We start from the raw sequence: 19,134 nt of genomic DNA, 5'->3' as shown, positions 1-19,134 counted from the left end.
TTGTAGCTAAGACCAGGGAAGGACCGGAGCTCAGTGGAAGAGCATCTGCTTTGCATGCAGGAGGTCTCAGGTTCAATCTCCAGGTAGGGTTAGGGGAGATCTGTATCTGAGATCGCAGAGAGCCACTGCCAGTCAGTGTAGAGTAGACTATAGACAGAACTCAACTATATGGACCAAGGGTCTGAATCCATATAAGGCAGCTTCTTACGTTCCTAAGACTCTGCCAAATGTTCATGAATTTCATAAGTCTCATTTTAAACCCTTATCACACCCCTGTACTTGTGGTAGGGTGGGGCAGGCTGTAACTATTTTGTAAATAAATTTTAATTGGTTTCCATAGATGCATTGCAAGAACTAAGTAGAGAAACTAAACATTAGCATAACAATTACTTGGTTGCTGGTGAGATCCCAAGGGGGAAGCCTGTTATTATTAACATGCATGTTTGAGAGCTTCCCCACTCTGCAGTTTGTCTGTCCAAACCCCCAAAACCTTAAAAATGAACTTTTAGATGAAAGAAAAGTCTCAAAGGGGCTATTGGAAGTAGAACAAAAACAACCTGTAAGGATAGTTGTTACTTACCTTAGTTGTAACAACTACTTAGTTCAGTGGTTTCCAAACCCTTTTATTGCACACGAACCACTTGAAAATTGCTGAGGGTCTTGGAGGGCCACTTAATAATTTTTTCTGCCTTTTGTAGCAATTGTAATGTGCAATCGTATTTTTACAGACGCACTACAGATCACCTGAATGTGGTCCATGGACCAGTTAGGGAACTCCCGACTTAGTTTGAGCATCTAACAGATGTGACTGGTCAAGTACCCACTTCCCAAGTGTATTTGATGAGTTTCACCCAAAATCTTGCTTACGAGATAGGGTGTCTGAGAGGAGGTCATGCTTCAATCAAGTACAACTGATTCAAGCAGCAGTTTATTCCACACTTTCAGAACAATTGCTGCTTTTACATCTTTCTCTTGGCTTTTATTTTAGGATTAAGAATTCCCTGTGTTAGAAATTTACCATTGGAAGGAGAATAAAAGCTCATACGTATACCAAGCATGAACCCCCAGACAATGTGTGTGTTGTGTGTGTGTTCTTCAATCCCTTGTGGTTTGAAAAGCCTCTAATCATCCTGTCTGCCAAAGCCAGATTCCCTGCTAAGGCAGTAGGGAGCTAAAAACAATTTAACAGAAGCTTTAGAGGAATGAGTTATTAGGATAAAATGTTGGAATCTGGAATAAAATGACACATCTTAATGCTACCAAGTGGCGCTGATGAGTAGAGATTTCCACCCCCTGTGGCTGCCAGACCCCATGAGCCTTTAGTACAGAGAGATCCTCAACCGTAGCTGATCTCTGCATACAGCAGCTGGGGGAGGGGAATCTTGAAAGGAGAGACAGACACTCCTGTGTCCAAATTCCAACCGGCATCCAAATCTTCCTCTTTCAACTGTGATCATGCAAACACAAACAGCTGCCTTACTCTAAGTCAGATCATTGGTCCATTTAGCTCAGCAAAAGTGTCCACTCCCTCCCTGCCATCTGAGATATTTTAACTGGAAATACCAAAGATCGAACCTAGGGATAGATTAATCTCTTTCCAGCTCATGTCATTTTTGCATCTTTTTTAACCATACAGTAGTCCCATTCCATCTCTGCATTAATCTGTGAATACATGTCTTAATTGTGTCAAAATGCATCTTGAAATACATATTTCAATATCTATTTAATTGTGCAATTTCTCTCAAAACACATTGTTTTGATTTATCTCAAAATTTTATTTTGGTTTAAACCCCCCCCCCCCCTATTTTGGTACGCTCAAACTGCTAAGAACTGTAGCACAACATTTGGAGAAGTGCACAGTGTATTGCATAGCTAGGTTCCAATCCACACATTAGTCCAAGAGGTCATTTGGTCAGGGCAATTTGGTACAGCAATTTGTGAAGACGGAATTCTTCAAATCATCTTAGTTGGGCCTTGGATTTTCTACATGCAAAGTTCGTATCCTGCGATTGACCTGTTGCCCTTTCCCGAGCACTCAGATCCTTCCACAGCTGGACTCAGGAAAAGGAAAGCAAGAACTTAATATTTATTTCATGGTTTTAATTTGTATGCCTGCCAGATTGCATATACTTGCAGGAAGCATTTCTGGAGTGGGCAAGTTCCCCTTTTTGACCTGCTTTTTGGCAGCTGCTGAATGATAAATTGAGGGTTTTTTTCCAATCCTTGCTGCCACCACACTGCCAGCAGCAACTTGCTTATGTGAGACAGAACTTGCCTCTTTCCAAATCTATCTAGTCCTTCTTAGTATCACCCCCCCCCCCAGTACATCTGCTACATTTGGAGCTGGCTGGTAATTACTGAAATCAAATAAATGTGCAGATTGAATTTAATGCAGAGGGTATCATAATTGATCTAGAAAGAAAAGCATGTTGTCCCAGGCCTTCCAAGAAAAAAAAACTTAAGATGCCTTGCACCTTTTCTATGGGATTCTCTTATGCCTCTTTTGGATTTGTTCATTCCCACAGCACATATACAGCCTGGCAAATAGTGCTATCTGCCAGGGGGAAGCAGTGCTGGTTTTACAAATGGGGAATCAAACTCACTGAGATTTAGGACCATGCCCGGCATTAGCAGCAGATTTTGGCAGTTGACCCAAGCTGCCCAGACTATTTAGTGCTAGAGCACCATCTTTTTTCTTTCCTGGGTGTTGTCGCTCCACTGAAGGAGGGGTTACTCTTATCCCCTGATTGTCCCGAAGAAAGAAAGATTTAAGCATTATAGTGTTTTGAAGATTGAGGTGTTTTACTGGTGCTGTGAAGGTCAGTCAGGAGAAGTGTTGAGTGAAGTAACTGAAAGTTACTGAAAGAACAAGGTTGGCAATTTGTTGGGAATTACACTCTTTTGCAGACTGGGAAATGCTTATTGGACAGAATCCAAGTTGGAACAGCAGAGAAACAATCTAGCTTAGCATTGGGTGCACACAGTAGTTCATCTTTATTAAAGCAGGATTCCCTGTCACACACTCAAAAGCTAGCAGGAAGTGGCAGCTTTGTTTTGATCCTGCCACAGAGGAAAGTGAATCATATATTACAGATGCCTAGGATTTAGAAGGAAAGCCTCTAACTCGCCGTCCAAGAGGACAGGGCAACAGGCTGTCACCCTCTGCTTTTTGTTGCAAGCATCTGGCAAAGCAGTAAGAAAATGGCTAAAAGTGCCTATGACTTTGTAGTGTGAAACTGACACTGCAAGTCTTGAGCTGCATGAACAATTGGGAGAAGGGGTTCTAGAGATTTGTCAGAAACATGTCTCAGTGTTGCACCTCATCATGAACACAGTCAAAAGAAACCTGCCTGTTGTCATGTTCCACTGCTGACACAGTTTAAGGAAAGATGTAAGGAATTAGCCCCTGTGTATTAGTAAAATGCAGTGTGTAGGAGTTTAGCAGCCAGTCAAGTTTCCTCAAGAACTGCAGTGCTGTTTGTGACTTATTCCTGGTTCAGCTCATCTATTTATTTCTTATGTCTTTAACACAACTGATCTATTCACTATAGAACAGAAGCCCAGAGGCGAAATCTCCCTGGACAGGTATTCAGGAGGGAATCAAGCCCACAGTGGGCAGTAATTTCCCCTGGAGATTCATGATCCCTCTAGTACATTTTATGATTGTGTTTGTCAAACTGAACTGTTTTTTAAAAACTGGAAAACAACACATTTTCAAGCCCAACTATGACCCAAAATTGGGCATATGCTCTTAAGTCTGCATTGATATTATCAGAAGCATTGCAGAATCTGTCTGCCTGTCCCTAAATCTCTCATAGATACTCAAGATCACTACACTTTCCCCCCCCAACCTTACCTTACCTGCTGACAGGTTTAGACTTATTCAATTTATACTTCATTTCCCACTTTAAAAAATCTTGAAGTGATTTACAACCCAAGTAAAAAAATAAAAAAATAAAAATTGCATAAACATTATTAAAAACAGATTTCACAGCACAATAGCATATAATTGCAGCCTAAATCTCCAGGAAAACATAAACATCTCTGCCTGACATCTGAAATGATGACAAGTTTGGCACCAGGGGAATTCCCTGGGGAAAGCATTTCTTCTGGTCTGCCAGAGGGAAGGATGCAACTCAGTTTTCCCTCCTGGCATAGAAACATAGGAAATAGCCCAATCTATTCTGACTTGAAGTGGCTCTCCAAGATCTGAGGCCATCCCTTGCTTAAGATTGAATCTGAGAGACTGAATACTGAGATAAATTAAAAACCCATTCCCTAGAAATACTCAGTGGTTAAGCAGTAGTGGGCAGCATGGTGAAACGAAGATGCTTACCTGACCTCTCAGCAGGTGAGTCACTGCTACTTACCAAGAGGGGCAAGGCAGCAGAGAGGGTAGCATAGTGCAAACACACTGGCAGGAGCACAGGGTTGGCTCAGCCAGTCATTTGCACTTCACCACCACCTCACCTCTCCTGGTAAGCAGCAGCGACTCATCTGCCAAGAGATTGGGTGAGCACCTCTGCCCTGCCACACCACCTGCAGCTGTATTCAAGGCAAGAATTATAAGTCACCAAGTTTACTTTCTAGACCAAGGAATTATCAAGTATGGCAATATCACTAATTTTCTCCAGCAATGGATGAAAATAGCTGTTGACATGCCTAGGACCAGCCATTATTCACAAACTTCTGTAAAGAACATTTATGCAATCAAAATGTATAATTCTCTTTCTGAGGATGGTTACCTGGAGTTTGAAACAGATACTCATTTTTTTTAAAAAATAGGAACACAGAGTTTTTGTTTTTTCTCAGAGGATAATGTTGGCCTTTATGAGCAAAAGAGACAAGCAAGTAAATGAACACAACACCGGCTCTCTTCAGATTAATTAAAAATTAAAGAGAAGGGCTGACACTCTCTTAAAAAAACTTATTGTGAGTTGGCTCTGGGTACATAGGATGAGCCTATTGGCACAATATATGCAACAGGAACCTATTAACATATTAAATGCAAACACATACCCATTTGGAGAGTAGCCATAGAACAGGATTTGCACAGAACTGGCTAGAAAACATAATCACTCTAGTGAGTGTTCAGCACACAAAAAACAAAAAAACAACAACAGTGCAACAAGAAAATCGCTCAAATTTGATTTTGTGTACTTTTCCTAACATCTTACAGGAAAACGATTTTGAATTTGGCTGCAGTTTAGTTCCCATTGTAATCTGGTTCTGATTCTTTTTCTGTACTGCGTGGAGCCTTTCTTACTAAACATATACTCTTAATTTTTTGTGGGCATTGCATACTATTTTGTGAGGGAGAAAGGAAGGAAGGAAGGAGAAAGAAAGAAAGAAAGAAAGAAAGAAAGAAAGAAAGAAAGAAAGAAAGAAAAAGAAAATTTTGGTGAGAGAAGATATGTTATTCTCTTCCTTGAACTTGTAATGTGTGCTTATGTTTCTACAGCCTTCCCCTCCGTTTCTGGGTGAATGTAATTAAAAATCCACAGTTCGTCTTTGACATCCATAAGGGAAGTATCACAGATGCCTGCCTCTCAGTCGTGGCTCAGACCTTTATGGATTCTTGTTCCACCTCAGAGCACCGCCTGGGCAAGGACTCCCCCTCCAACAAGCTGCTCTATGCTAAGGACATACCCAGCTATAAAAGCTGGGTAGAGAGGTAAGTGGGGATCAATGAATGCCTACTATGTTGTGAGCTGCTTCCTCCAAATTTCTCCCAAGTATGCAGTTACTGTGGTACTTTCACTGAGAACTGCTGCATTGGGTTAGCACAGACAGAAAAGTGTTGTCTTCTTGTGTCATCAAATATCTATTTGCACATACTGGAAGTGTTGTAGTATTAACCACAGTGTCCTCTCCCATTCACGTTCTTGTTTTGCTTCCTAATGTACTTTCCTCTTTTTCTTTCAATTCATTCTAGTGCTGTTTTAGTTTTTGACTGAGCTTTCACTCTTTGATCATCAGTTGCTCTTCTCTCTTCTCAAGCTCCAAAAGTATTTCTACAAGTGGAGTTGCTTGTTTCGTTTTCCATTACTAAGTAATACAGGGTTGCTGTTTTTTCAGAAATAAGCAGTTGCTAGTTTTTATGTAATGCTGTTAACATGGCATGTGGCAACATATCCATTATTTGAAAAAATGCAACTTACTTTAAGCTTCTTTATAAACCCTACAAGACCTATCTGTCTAGCAATATACACATTCCTTTCTGTTTCCAAAGTACACCATTCTCATGTATTCCTTTCCATTTCTTTTGCAGGTATTATGCAGACATTGCAAAACTCCCAGCCATCAGTGACCAAGATATGAATGCCTACCTCGCAGAACAGTCACGCCTGCACTCTATTGATTTCAACATGCTGAGTGCACTCAATGAAATCTATTCCTATGTCAGCAAATACAGTGAGGAGGTGAGGAAACATTTCTTCCTTGGAGGGGCCCAAGGAACTATTTGTCTCTTGAGGCACCTGAGTGTTGTTGCCATAACTCGATGGATAAGACACACAAGGCCTATTCAGTTACTATTCAGTGGGGGGGGGCATAGTGGAATCATGTAGGGGGCACAAAGACATAAATGCTGTCCCTTCAACACCCCCACTACAACCCCACCAGCATCATTCCTGGTCTTTCCATGCTGAGCAGAAAGGCTTGAGGAAGGATATAAATACATTTGACTGAAGCTCTAAGGAGCCTGCTCACACTTCTATCCTGCAGCACATAGGACTAAGCAGTTGAACCACCTTTGGATTTCACACACACACCAACGCCGAAAAGAAAATATTTTGGATTGCAGCCTTAACAATTTACAATATTAAATATTAGTAGTAACATTTCATAAACAGGGCACCACAGCTAAGAAGGCCCTCTCCCTAGCTGCTTTCAACTCAGCTGGTGAAGTCTATGTGCACAGTCAGGCTTGTACCTTGTCCCAAGCCATGAAGGGTTTAAAGGTTAGCACAAGCATATTGAATGATGCTCAGAAATAAGTCAGTGATCAGGAAGATAGGGTTGCGCTACGTCCTGAATTTCCCGGACATACTTGGAATACTGCAGTTGGAAGCAGTGTTCAGGCGGAAATCGTAAAATGTCCAGGAAAATCTGGCAATCTATGTCGGCAGTGTCGTTTTTGCCGACTTTCCTTAACAGTAGCTCCAAAATTACTTTTTGAAATATGGGAACTCTAGTGAAGATACTTAAGAAAAGAAATTGGTCCCGGTCAAAAGCCCTTCAGCTGTATTTGAACAGCAGACACACACACCCCGTTATCCCATATCAAAAGATGTGTTTGAAACACCTGAGTTTTAAAAACAGCTTGCCATTGTGGCATTTTGTCTGTGAAAGGTACATGTCCAGTTCTTGAGATTCTGGTCCCATATATCATAAACATATTCTTAGTGTAACTTGGAACCAAAAGAACCCAAACCATGCATGCTCCTAGTTTTTATGTATCACATCCTAATGGTTTAAAAACTAAACCGTTAAAAGCCTGGGGAAATAAAATGAATGGTGTCAAAAAGAGAGAAAGGTAAAGGACTCTTCCTGAATTCCATAAGCAGAATGCCACAACCAAGAAGTCCCTAATCACAGGCACCAATATAACATGGGCTAGTTTTTAATCTTGAAATCTAAAAGCAGTCATCTCTAAATTTCTATAAATGAGCTTGTAAATCCCTGTAGTATTGTAGATTTAAAACATGTGTTATAAAATAGCTTTATTGTGAAATGTGACGTAAAAACCCCAAAAACACCCTCTGAAGTGTTATTTGAGACCCATGATAATTTCTAGTTATCTTTGTCAGGTTGCCTCATTTGTGATTCTATCCACTATCTACCATTATCGAAATTTATTTCAAAAAGAATTGAATTAGTGACTACTCTTCATCATTATGTAATTACATCACAGTCGTCAGAGAAAGCAGAGTTGTGGTTTAAATGTTTATTTTAAAAAAGCTGCTTGAAAAGCCGAACTGCTCTCCAAATGCTTTCAAAAAAGCATTCTGACCTACGGTGCTGTCCCACCATCCCTTTCCCCCCAGAAATGAATAGTATGGCACAACTCAAACACAATCTATTTTGCAAAGTGTTGCTGGCAGCATGGGCTCTTCTGATGGATGCATCACTTGAAACCAAGTTCCCACCATCTGTTCAACCCTTTAATTTGCAGTGCAAGAAAAGCCTATTTTGCAATTACAACCATTAAAAGCAAGGCTTTTGTCATTTAATTGCATGTATAAGCGCGTGGTACTGTGCAGCAGCCATTTGCCGATTAGGGATGAGAACCTCATTACTTTCTTGTTAAATGATACAGGAAATGTAGCATCCAGAATATGATTGTGTTTTTTGCTGGTAATGTGCACCACTGTGATAACACAAAAATGTGTATGGGCTGGTGAAGGCAGTGGCACTCTGCTTTGCAGTCATTTTGCCCTTAACCTTTTTCTTGGGGGGAAATACAGCTAAAGGCTAGGATTAGGTTGGTCATCTACCCTCATGCATCTTCCAAGCTCTCTAAAAAAAGTAACAGGTGTATATATATCGTAACTACTAACAAAGCTAGACTGAAATGTCAGAACATCACTCCTGTGTATGTATCTGGTTGGCCACTGTGAAATCAAGGTGCTGGACTTCTGGTCCAGCAGAACTCCACTTTTGGTTTTATGTGTAATCCACAGAATAGAATCAACGCAGTTTTCTTAGCAGAATATATATAAATACCAAAATCATCTAGATTTTCTAAAACCATTTCTTTGTTTCTATCTTTCCTTTTTTCCATCCCTCTCTCCATTTAATCTGACTCATTATTATTAGTTCTGCTCTTTCTAACGTGTTGGCATTTATCTTGGTTCTAGATCATCGGGGCTCTGGAGCAGGATGAGCAGGCGCGCCGGCAGCGCTTGGCATACAAAGTAGAACAGCTTATTGGTGCCATGTCTATGGAGAGCTGAAGAAAGGAGCAGGAACTCCTGGAACAAAGAGATGGAAGTAGTTGCCTCAAAAACTTCTGGGAACTGAGTAAAACCAGCAAGGAGGCTGCTGGGAACACACCTAAAGTACTGTGACAACCTCCACCGAGGAAGAGATGTTAGCCCAGATACGTAGCTCAAAATTCGATCATCAGATTTCAGCCAAAAGGACAGAAGAAAACCAGTAACAATGGCGCATCTAAAAAAGAAACCAGTTGGGTTTGCCAAGAAGTTGAGTTCCTCAAGTTGTACACCTAGAAAGGTTCTGGGAAGCCTAGATTCCTCCATGACTGCTGCTTTGCATGAAAGTTGTTTGATGTATATTAGGAGATAACAAAAATGCTATTTAAAGTTTTGTTTTGTTTTTTAAAGAAAAAGGAAAGAGAGAAGAAAAAAAATGAAATGTAACAAAAACCACAGTGGCCACATCAAATATCCCATTGAAAAAATTCCGCTGCATACACTGCCCCTCCCATCTCATGAGATCCCCGTTGTCTGTGGCTCAGATGGATGGTTCGCAAGTGGATTTTCACGCCTTTGGGAATGTTTGAAAAACTCCATTTATGCCTCTGCCTGGGAACTTACAGAAAGCCCCGCAAGCACAAATTTGCACCAAACCTTTCAAATAGTGCAGCTGGGGAAAGAAAGTCCAGCAGTCTGTATCTGCAAGAGGCACTTAGCAGAAATGTACCTGAGTGGAAAAGCCATCCAGTCCTTCAGCCCATCTGTCTTGAAATTCATCTTCAGCTGTGTATTTATAGAGTACAGATATTTTTTTAATACTCCTTATTTACCGTTGGAGGGGCATATGATTTTATGAAAGTCCTTCATTCCTCTTCTGCGTTGATACAAACCTTCTCCCTGTTGAAGAGATTCCTCCCTGTCTCTGTGTATTTGACAACTGTGTTCCTAAGGAATGTCCTGTCCGTTTTGAAGCTAAGGAAATTGTGAGTGGTTTAAACTGAAACTGGTGCATTGTGGGCTTCTGCAGGTGCAATTTGTGTAAAAACTAATTGGCTTTCTTAGTTGCTTGGGGTGTGGGTTGGTTAGCTTTTGGGCCGTTGTTTTCCTAGTCACTATGTGATTTCTTGCAGTAAAGGAAAAAATGTTTACAGCAAGTAATACTTGAACAACGTAGACCTAGTGAGGCAACATATTTATTGCTTTCCCACATTGGATTCGCTGGTGCTTATGCAATCAGGACAAATGGCATTTGCATTTTTTTTCCTCACACCATATGCAAGGTCATGCAAAGGTCAAGCATAAGACTTCTATGTCTAGTGGGAAGGGAGACAAAAGGAAATGGCACACTCTACATGCCTGTTAATGGCTGTTGTCTTTGTCTTTGTCCATGTGTCCTGTCTTGGGTTAGGTTTCTTAGCTGACCCTAACAGCCCATTTCTTAGTGATCAGTTGAAGGCTGGTGTCTGTGAGTTGTTGTTGTTGTTCCTTTTTTAAAAAAGAAAAAGACCAAAGCTTTCTTGTCCCTTTCGAGAGTGCCAAGTAGCAGGTGGGATGCTGTAAATATTACTCTCTGTAATAAATATTGATATTTGTGCAGGCTGCAGCTAAGAAGGGTGACTGGGGCAAGACAATTAGGCCTAATGGAAGGCAAGATTATCGACCACACGGTTTCAGATCCCGTGACTGGAATCTGAGTCGGATTTGAGATAAGTAGAATGGTTCCCTCAAGCGAGGTCTAGGAAGAAGCTGGTTGTGACACCAGCATGTATGACCATTCTGACTGTGCCACCACCTCCCAAACTGTATAGCATTTTCAGCATAAGGCAATTAAATGTCTAGGGTTTAAAACAGCTGCTCTTGATGGATTCAGTGGATACTATCGCCTGTCCGTTATAGGTTACCAGAGCACCAGTACTGTACTGGAAAACCTAAAGGTGTTTGGGGAGGAGTTGTCATGAAGTAACCATTTAGTAACTTTGTATAGCTGTTTGATGAAGGGAATTTTTAGAAAAACAAGGGAGGAATTCAACATTGTGCTAAGCTGAAAATTTGCTCTCTTCCCCCTGCGTACTGTTCTGGGACACATACACACACACTGAATCAATTTTTGGGAGGATAGTGGCAAGCATGGGGAGGAGAGGGTTAAAGCCATGTTGCACAAGTGGAAGTCATTGTGCAGTGCTTCCACTGACAGGAGGAGTCATTAGGTGAATCCCCACCCCTACCCCAAAGGCTTTTGCTCCTAACTCACTTCTATAGCACCTATATATCTCAGCTGTCTCCTGGGCCTATCCTTGCCACATCAGTCCAAAGCAGGATTTAGACTTCAGAAGCACTGGAAGGTACTATTATATGCATGAAGTGGGCTCCATGCAATTAGGAAGTGGGGTGGTGCTGGTGGCCCTACCCATGACATTGTGCACCTCCCTCCCCCCACGTTGAGCATGAACATCTGAATAGGGGGAGCCTATGTTTCTAGAGCTCTATGTGCATAGGCTTCCACAAGATATGGAATTCTGCATGAATGGGTTTCCAAATTGCGTGGAAGTGCACAGGCGTAGAGCTGTCCGTTTGTAGGCTTCCTCTCTTCAGTTGTCCATACTCACTGGGTCAGGGAGGCTTGCAGTATCAGGGGAGGGACCACCTCAGCCCTCTTTCCTGTTTATTGAGTGGAGTCCTTTCATGAGCAGGCTCATACATTATTAAGATCCTGTTCACCATATGAGGAAGGAGCATCTTCTCTGGTAGAGCAGACACTTCTTGCCACTAAATGGCTTGGGCAGCCATGCCACTACCCCTATTTCCTATAGTGAGAGATGGAGCTGCTTCCACAGAAGGCTGAGGGTGAGTGGGTTGCACGTTAAATCCCTTACTCTGTGAGAATCCCCAATTTTTACTTTCTAATCATTATCCTGAATGCTGCCAGCAAAAGGATAAAGGAAAGGAGCAACTTGCTGCTTTAATTATAATTCATTAAAAGCTGTGCCAAGCCCACTTTCCCCCTGATAATTCACTTTCATAAGTTTCCCTGGGCCCTATTAATAGCCTGAAAGAAATACTAATGACTGACCTTGTGCAATAAGCCAAAGCCTTTGACATTCACAGCAGCCAAAGCTTTGCAGCCAGAAAGCTCTGATTTACATTGACTTGGCAGGAACAGGGACCAGGAGCCAAATGAATGGAGGCATCTCAGAAGAAGGGCAGCTTGGTTTCCAGAGTGTTACCTCTGTACTGTCTGGCAGTGTGAGTTTGATTGCAAGAGCAGATTTGTCTCCTCTGTTCCTGAACTTAATTGTTAATGTTTAACAGCCAATTTTTGTTAAAAGAATTTCCACTTCACCCAATTACAGGTACTTCACAATTAGATCATGTTAGGTCTCCTTCAGTGCACTTTCATTTTTATTGATTTTCACTTTTTACAGATGTTCTGTATGGGTGTACCTTCATCTTTCCAAACTGAGGCTGCAGTTTCTTGAGTATTTAATCAAAAGTAGAGGAAGAGGTAACTCACCCAGAGGTACTATCTAGAAGGGGTGGGTAACACTAGAGTTGCTGGTTTAGGTTGTGTAGCCATCTAGTGGCAAAATGCACATCAATTGGCTTGATCCTTTTGTTGTTAGCAGGTGTCAGGCATGCTGATTCAGGCACTGTCTGCAAGTGCCCCCTAACTATAAGCATTGCTTCCTACAGTTACACTTTTCCGTTGTATACTGATGATCTCCACACACAGTTTTTAAGGCTGGAAGGGATCTCCTGTGTGGTATCATTTCTTCTAGTATTTTCTGCCCTCTGGCTGGATGAAATTTATCTAAAGCTGAACTGGGAATACAAGTCGTTCTCGAATTTCTGCTCCACAATTAAATAAATATGGGAACCAAACAGCTACCAAACAGTCCAGTTGTGGCTGCTTCATAGCCTGATTCATGGATGGCTTTAGTATGGTGGGGTAAGATTCAAATACTGTTTTCTTTGGACAGCAGCAGGGTTTGAGCATTTAAAAGCCGTTGCATTTGCCTTAGGTGACATTCCCTATCTGTGTCAGTGACTCCTTCCCCTGATGTTTGAGTCCCAGCTTGCTCTGTTTCAGGTGTTTTCACATCAAAGCCAGAGACGTCATTTCTGGAATTTCTGTGCCTAGCACGGCCGTTTGAATAATTCCATTTAATCTTCCATTGATGAGTGCTATCCAGAGCCATCAAAGAGCCCACTGCAAGGGGTAGTGATGTGCTAATCAAATGCTTCTTTCCTTTGAAGGCCTTCGTTTTTAAAAAATAAAATAAAATTCCATCTAGTTAGCACACTTGCCTGCCCCTGCTGTAGTGGGGGGTTTTTTCCCCCCTCCCAGCACTAAAATTCTGCATCCGCATCACTTGCCAAAGCAATGGACCCTTCTGTCAGTAATAGGTTCCATGATCATTTAGAGTGTGGTAGAAGGGGTAAACAGCTAAAGTGCTACAGCTGTTCTGAGAAGAGCCTCTGGCTAAATTAACAATTTGTGTTGCAAAAATGTTTATAATTTAATTTATTTAAAACAGGTTTAGGTCACCTTAAAAGACAGAAACCCTCTCAAAGTGGTAAAAACAAGGTAAAATCAAATACAGTACAGTCACAGTCTGAAAATACATAATAAAGGCCAGCAGTAGTTAAAAAACAACAATACCTGTCTGACCCAAAATTACACATATTGAACCAGCTACTGAACCATGAAACAGCCAAAGGAAATATCTCATGTAAAAGCCAGGTCTTTAATGTGCTCCAAAAAGCCTGTAACAATTAAGTCTTCCCAGTGGCCATGTATACCAGCAGTGTGGGGCCACTGCAGAAGAGGCTCTCTCCTAAGAAGGGTGGTTGGTGATCATAACATGTAGGCAGGCTGTTATGAATGAAGGTGGTCCTTTGGTTGACTCAGCCCCAAACTTTTTTAATGCTTTAAAAATTATAAACAGCACTTTAAATTGGGATCAGAAATGCACAGGCAGCCAGTTCAGCTGTTGCCATGTGTCACCTGAATTGACCACCTGGCTTCCACCAGAACTTGAGTAGTTACATTTTGCAGTAGCTGAAGTTTCTGAACTCTCTGCAAATGCAATCCTACAAACAACACAGATGCAACTAGTACACATATCTAGATGGGCTGCTGTGCCAACAGCTACCCTAAGCTGGCAAAGAGCATACCAACCCACCTCAGCCACCTAAGCTTTCCTATTTAGTGCCTATTTAGTGTGGACTTTGCTCTTAAAAGGGAGTGCAGCCCCATCTAAGCTCAGTTGTAAATCTCCTTCCAAAATAGTCTATTTCCCTATTTGTCGTACCTCCATGTTTTCTAGACTCAGTATCATTGTCATGGGCTGACATCATAAAGTAGGACTTTTTATCAAAGTGTCCTCCCATTCCTTGCGCTTAATAATATTTTGGGTCAAAAGAATGCCTGCCAGGACAGCTCATTTCTGCCCTCTGCCAAAGTGCTAGAAGGGCTCCCAGACCCCTTTAGCAGCAGATACTTTGCTAGAATGGTCCCACTTACTCATTTGAGTTTACTTCAGTTTAAGTGAAATCATTTGTCATCATAGTCTAGATGAACTGCCCCAAAATTTCATCAGCCTAACAAAGGGGCCAAAGTTTTGATATATCATTTGTGCATCTCAGTGCAGTGTCTCTTCTCTTAAACTTTTCCTCCCACCCAAACACAAGAGCTGCTGGTACTGTGCTTCAGTTCTTCTCCAAGTAGTCCTGTTTGTTCACCTAAGCTGCGTAGAGTGTGGATGAATGGAACTCATCTGCAACCATTCCAGTTAGAGGTAGACAACGTCATAGGATGCCTCCAGTGTGCAAATGTTGCCATAATGGAAAGGCATAGTGGCATGTGTTTTGTTGCTCTTGCCTGCCATGCTCTACACCTGGATGAAGGACTGAGAACATCCCTGGAAGGCTCCAGTTTGAGAGAACTCTTATTTCAACTTGCGTAAGAATGAGAGCAGTTCCCATTAGCATCGGCAGGTGCTGTGACTTCCCCTTCAGCCCTCCTTTTAGGCTCCAGTATTATCTACAGTCACCTGTCAATGGGAGTCAGTTCAACAGGCAAAATGAAACAAAAATAGCCTGACCTGATTAAGCTTTGGGGGAGGAGAGAGAGGCTGAGTGGAGACTCAACCCTGGTGAAAAAGGACACAGCAGCAGGAGCAGTTGGAGAAGAATAAATACCCAACATGAAAGAGCCATTTAAACTCCAGCAGAGCTAGAGTTTATCAGATTTCAGCATTCCATTTGTACTATAAACCACAAGCCAGTAACAATACAGAGAGATGCTAACTGTATATGTTTACTTGCTAGTGAGCAGTCTGATCTTCTAAATAATAAATGTGTTTCCAGAGATAACTTCTCTCTCTTCCCCCAGTTAGTTCTGGTTCCCATTAACTGTTACCCATCTGTCCAAGATCCCATCCAGTGAGCACAGCAGTGGGAGCTAAGTGAAAAATATTCAAGAGACATGCATCGTTTTTCAAGATGCTAACTGAATTTTCCAAAACTATCAACAATAAACAGATCTCCCTCCTTTTGTATCTGTGTGTGATGACTACCAATCAACCTCATACCTTGCCAGTGTAATGCAGATAAGGCACCTTACCTTTGTAGACAGGGATATGTATCAAGGGATGTTAATTTGAGTTCAATGCATTAGCCTACTCTTCTGAAAGAAATCATAGCCCATAAACAAATGTGCTAAGGAAAGGCCACAATCTAAATGCAGGTCATTCAGTTTTAGAAGATTTTTTTAAAAAAAAAATGTTTTAAAATTGAAACACCTTTTGAATGTATTTCCTTTTGAAAGACTTCATCGGAATTTAAAAAATGGTTCTGTGGAATTCCAGTAAAATATGTCTCTGACGGATTTTGTAGTGTTTTGAAATATTCTTGAGATCTTCTGTGACTTTCCTCCCCCCCTTTCCAAATGTACATCTTCACTTAGTATATATAACTAGCAGTATCTCACAATACTAGGAAATGAGAAGAAGCATGAGTCAGCCATTCTTTCTCTTTTTGGACTTCTTATGTCACTTGCAAATGGGGATCTTTTTCCCCAGTTCTCTCAGAGTGAGAAGAATGGGCTAGGAATCAGGTATCTCACCAGAAGAGAGATTGCAAATTTTCCCTTGATACATTACATCAGAAGTGCAAAAAAGAAAGTGCACTCATTTTTCCTCCTAAAGCATGGGTAGGCAAACTAAGGCCCAGGGGCCGGATCCGGCCCAATCGCCTTCTAAATCCGGCCTGGTGGACAGTCTGGGAATCAGCGTGTTTTTACATGAGTAGAATATGTCATTTTATTTAAAATGCATCTCTGAGTTATGTGTGGGGCCTGCCTGCTGTTTCTACATGAGTAGAATGTGTGTTTTTATTTAAAATGCATCTCTGGGTTATTTATGGGGCATAGGAATACATTCATTCCCCCCCCCAAAAAAAATATAGTCTGGCCCCCCACAAGGTCTGAGGGACAGTGGACCGGCCCCCTGCTGGAAAAGTTTTCTGACCCCTGTCCTAAAGCCATCCTGGGAACCATAAGCAGTGTTTCCAGACAAATTGAGGATACAAATGAACTCCAGAACCCTGTGTAATCATTTATGCCTCTGTAAGCCAGGGATGGTGAACAAGTCACCCTCTAGCAGTTGTTGAACTTCAGCCCCAGCCAGCATGGCTGATGGTCAGAGATGACGGGAGCAGTAGTTCAACAACCTCTGGAGGGCCACAGCTTCCACAGCCCTGCTGTAAACAATTTTCAGATCTGGTGACCATCTTGAAGGGATTTCATAAGGAATCAATGTAGAGAGCTCCCCCCATAACATTTCAAGGCTCTGTGGTACATCTGTATCCTTACCTCAGATGCAGGCAGGGAGAGAATCTGCCTAGATGCTGTGTTCAGCTCCTATTAGCAACAAACACAGCATCAGGAAAATTTGAAGAACATAACGCAATTCATCTCATCTAGTCATTTGAGACTGCCATTGTTTTTCAACATATGGAATCAATCAGGTCACGTAACTGAAACACAGTTTGTTTTCAATGTGGTTAATGCTTAGGTGTCTGTGTTTGTCTATTGTTTTTGACCAGAATTTCTCTTTTATGTTGTCTGTGTTTTGCCTTCTTGTCTGTGTATTCCCCCCCTTCGCAGATGAAACCTGATGAGGGTCTGAGTCTGAAAAATACATTTATACCAATAAACAAGCAGAAGTGTGGACACTTTAAACCTTCCATATCTTTTGTTTTGTCTTGTTACAAGGCATGTGGTGCTTCATTCAGAGAAGTCAGCAAAATTTTTAAACCAACTTTTCATATGGTTGTTTTTTTAAAACCATGTTGTTGGCCAAAAATGGACGCTTTTTTAATAGGATACTACAAAATTGGGGAGGGGGAGATACCAAAATACACTTGACAACTTGTTCATAAGTAAAAAGGGAACTTTGGTACCTGTCAGTTTTAATTCTCCAAAATTTAGTACCATTTCTGAAAAGTAAAAATAGTTGGCATTTCAAAATTTGCTGTCAACATTCTGCTTAGATAATGTCCCGGTGATCTTGGAACAAGATATTGGAAGGTTTACAGGGACCGTACTTTGCACAAACAGTTTCTGAAATGGTGCTTTTGTTTTGAAATGTTCAAAACACTTTCTAGATTTATTGTGAGCATGATATAGGTCTTGTCCATAAGCTTTCATTGTGCCTGACAGCAGGATGGGGGTTATTTACAACCAAGTATGTTCGGATAGCACTGGCGGCCGAATCCACCGAGCAGCTCCTACCAAGCCTTGTTAAAATGGATGGGGGCCCTGACGATGCCATGCTCGGTGGATTCCTTTCCAGTGTTGTGCTACAAGGAATCTTTATTCTCATTTGATGTTTCGTTCTGTAGCTGCACTAATATCAAAAATAATAATAGAGAGGACCCAAATCTTGTGGAATTAATCTGGTGGGATTTCTAATAATGATCCAGTTGAGTACTGTAAGGAAGATTTGAGGTGGCATGAGAAAGGGCTTCTATTTAATTTGTCCCATTCCTGGAACTGAATTGCTGCAGAAGTCTGGTAAGGCTGTTGGACTGCATAGCCTACATGTACCCACTCTACACTACCCTAAACATTTTCTCATCCTCTTCCTCCTCCTTTATACTTGACACACTGGAGTTCTGTATTATATTTTTTTTTTTTTAAGATGGTTGTCTGGTTTTTGTTGTTTTTACAAGTGTTGTGGGGGGGAATGTAAGAAAGCTGAAGTATTTAAAAAAATGTTCCAAGGGGAAAAAAGGTTTTTGTTATTCTAATATATTATTGTGTACCTATTGTAAATATGAAACACTCCTATTTTGCAATCCAAGGACTCACTTTGTACTGTTGTTATATATAAATAAAGTTTACTGGATAAAAATATCTGTATCTTGTTCCTGAGCGAGCTTGGCTTGGGATAGGTAGGATTTACTACTGCTTGCACTTGCTAAACCAGTGAGGGATATTTACTTGCTGTGTTGCACCAGTAATAAATCAGTAACGGGAGATGCGAAACGAAATATTTAATCTCCAATTTATTTTTGCAGCATGCCAACCACTTAAAACTCAAGAGGCTGAAGAAGAAGAAGGTTAAACACTGCCATCTAGCTACATGTACTGATTTTTTTTCCTTAACAAAGAAACATTTTCCCCAGCAATAACTGTTTTCTAAAAAAAAAAGTCATACTATTGAGAAATACTTGTGAGTGTCAAATAATTAAGAGTGAGGAAATACTTTTTAGGTTGTGGAGTGATAATGGGGGAGATTTTGTTTTCTGTGCTGACTCTCCTTTTAGGGTATGGGCACATTCATTTGTACCTGGCCTGCTGTATGATCTTGAGGAGGACATTTCCACGATATCTCTCCTCCTATAGCCAAAGAATATGCATCTTCACATTTAGCCTTTTATAGCAAGAGACTTGTGTTTTAATTCACACCCTGATCAGATTCCAAATTCTCTATGGCATATATACGCTTCCTTCTCTAAATGAGGAGCTGCATGCACTCCTCATTTAGAGAATGGGTGTTGCATAGAAGGCTTATAAGCCTATGTAGGTGCAGAGCAGGTCAGAAAATCAGCAATAACCTGAACAGCTGGATAACATCACCGGTTATCTGGTGCAACATGTGAGTATCTGCAAGTGTGCTCATATGATGCT

The 19,134-nt window shown here is 41.2% G+C and overlaps 1 protein-coding gene across 2 annotated transcripts in view; it reads left to right on the top strand.

Moving 5' to 3' along the window:
* PLXNA2 (plexin A2) overlaps window positions 1-18,357 on the top strand; it is a 398,388-nt gene extending 380,031 nt beyond the window's left edge. For both annotated transcript variants that reach the window (XM_028734447.2, XM_028734448.2), the window contains exons 30-32: window positions 5,462-5,674; window positions 6,272-6,422; window positions 8,862-18,357. In XM_028734447.2, coding sequence (XP_028590280.2) covers window positions 5,462-5,674; window positions 6,272-6,422; window positions 8,862-8,957 — 460 coding nt within the window. In that variant the 3' untranslated portion in view covers window positions 8,958-18,357. The remainder of the gene's footprint in view (window positions 1-5,461; window positions 5,675-6,271; window positions 6,423-8,861) is intronic.
* Window positions 18,358-19,134: the final 777 nt, after the last annotated feature.

Source organism: Podarcis muralis, chromosome 5 (genome assembly GCF_964188315.1).
Source record: "Podarcis muralis chromosome 5, rPodMur119.hap1.1, whole genome shotgun sequence".
Taxonomy (NCBI): Eukaryota; Metazoa; Chordata; class Lepidosauria; order Squamata; family Lacertidae; genus Podarcis; species Podarcis muralis.
This window is presented reverse-complemented; position numbering and strand designations above follow the sequence as displayed.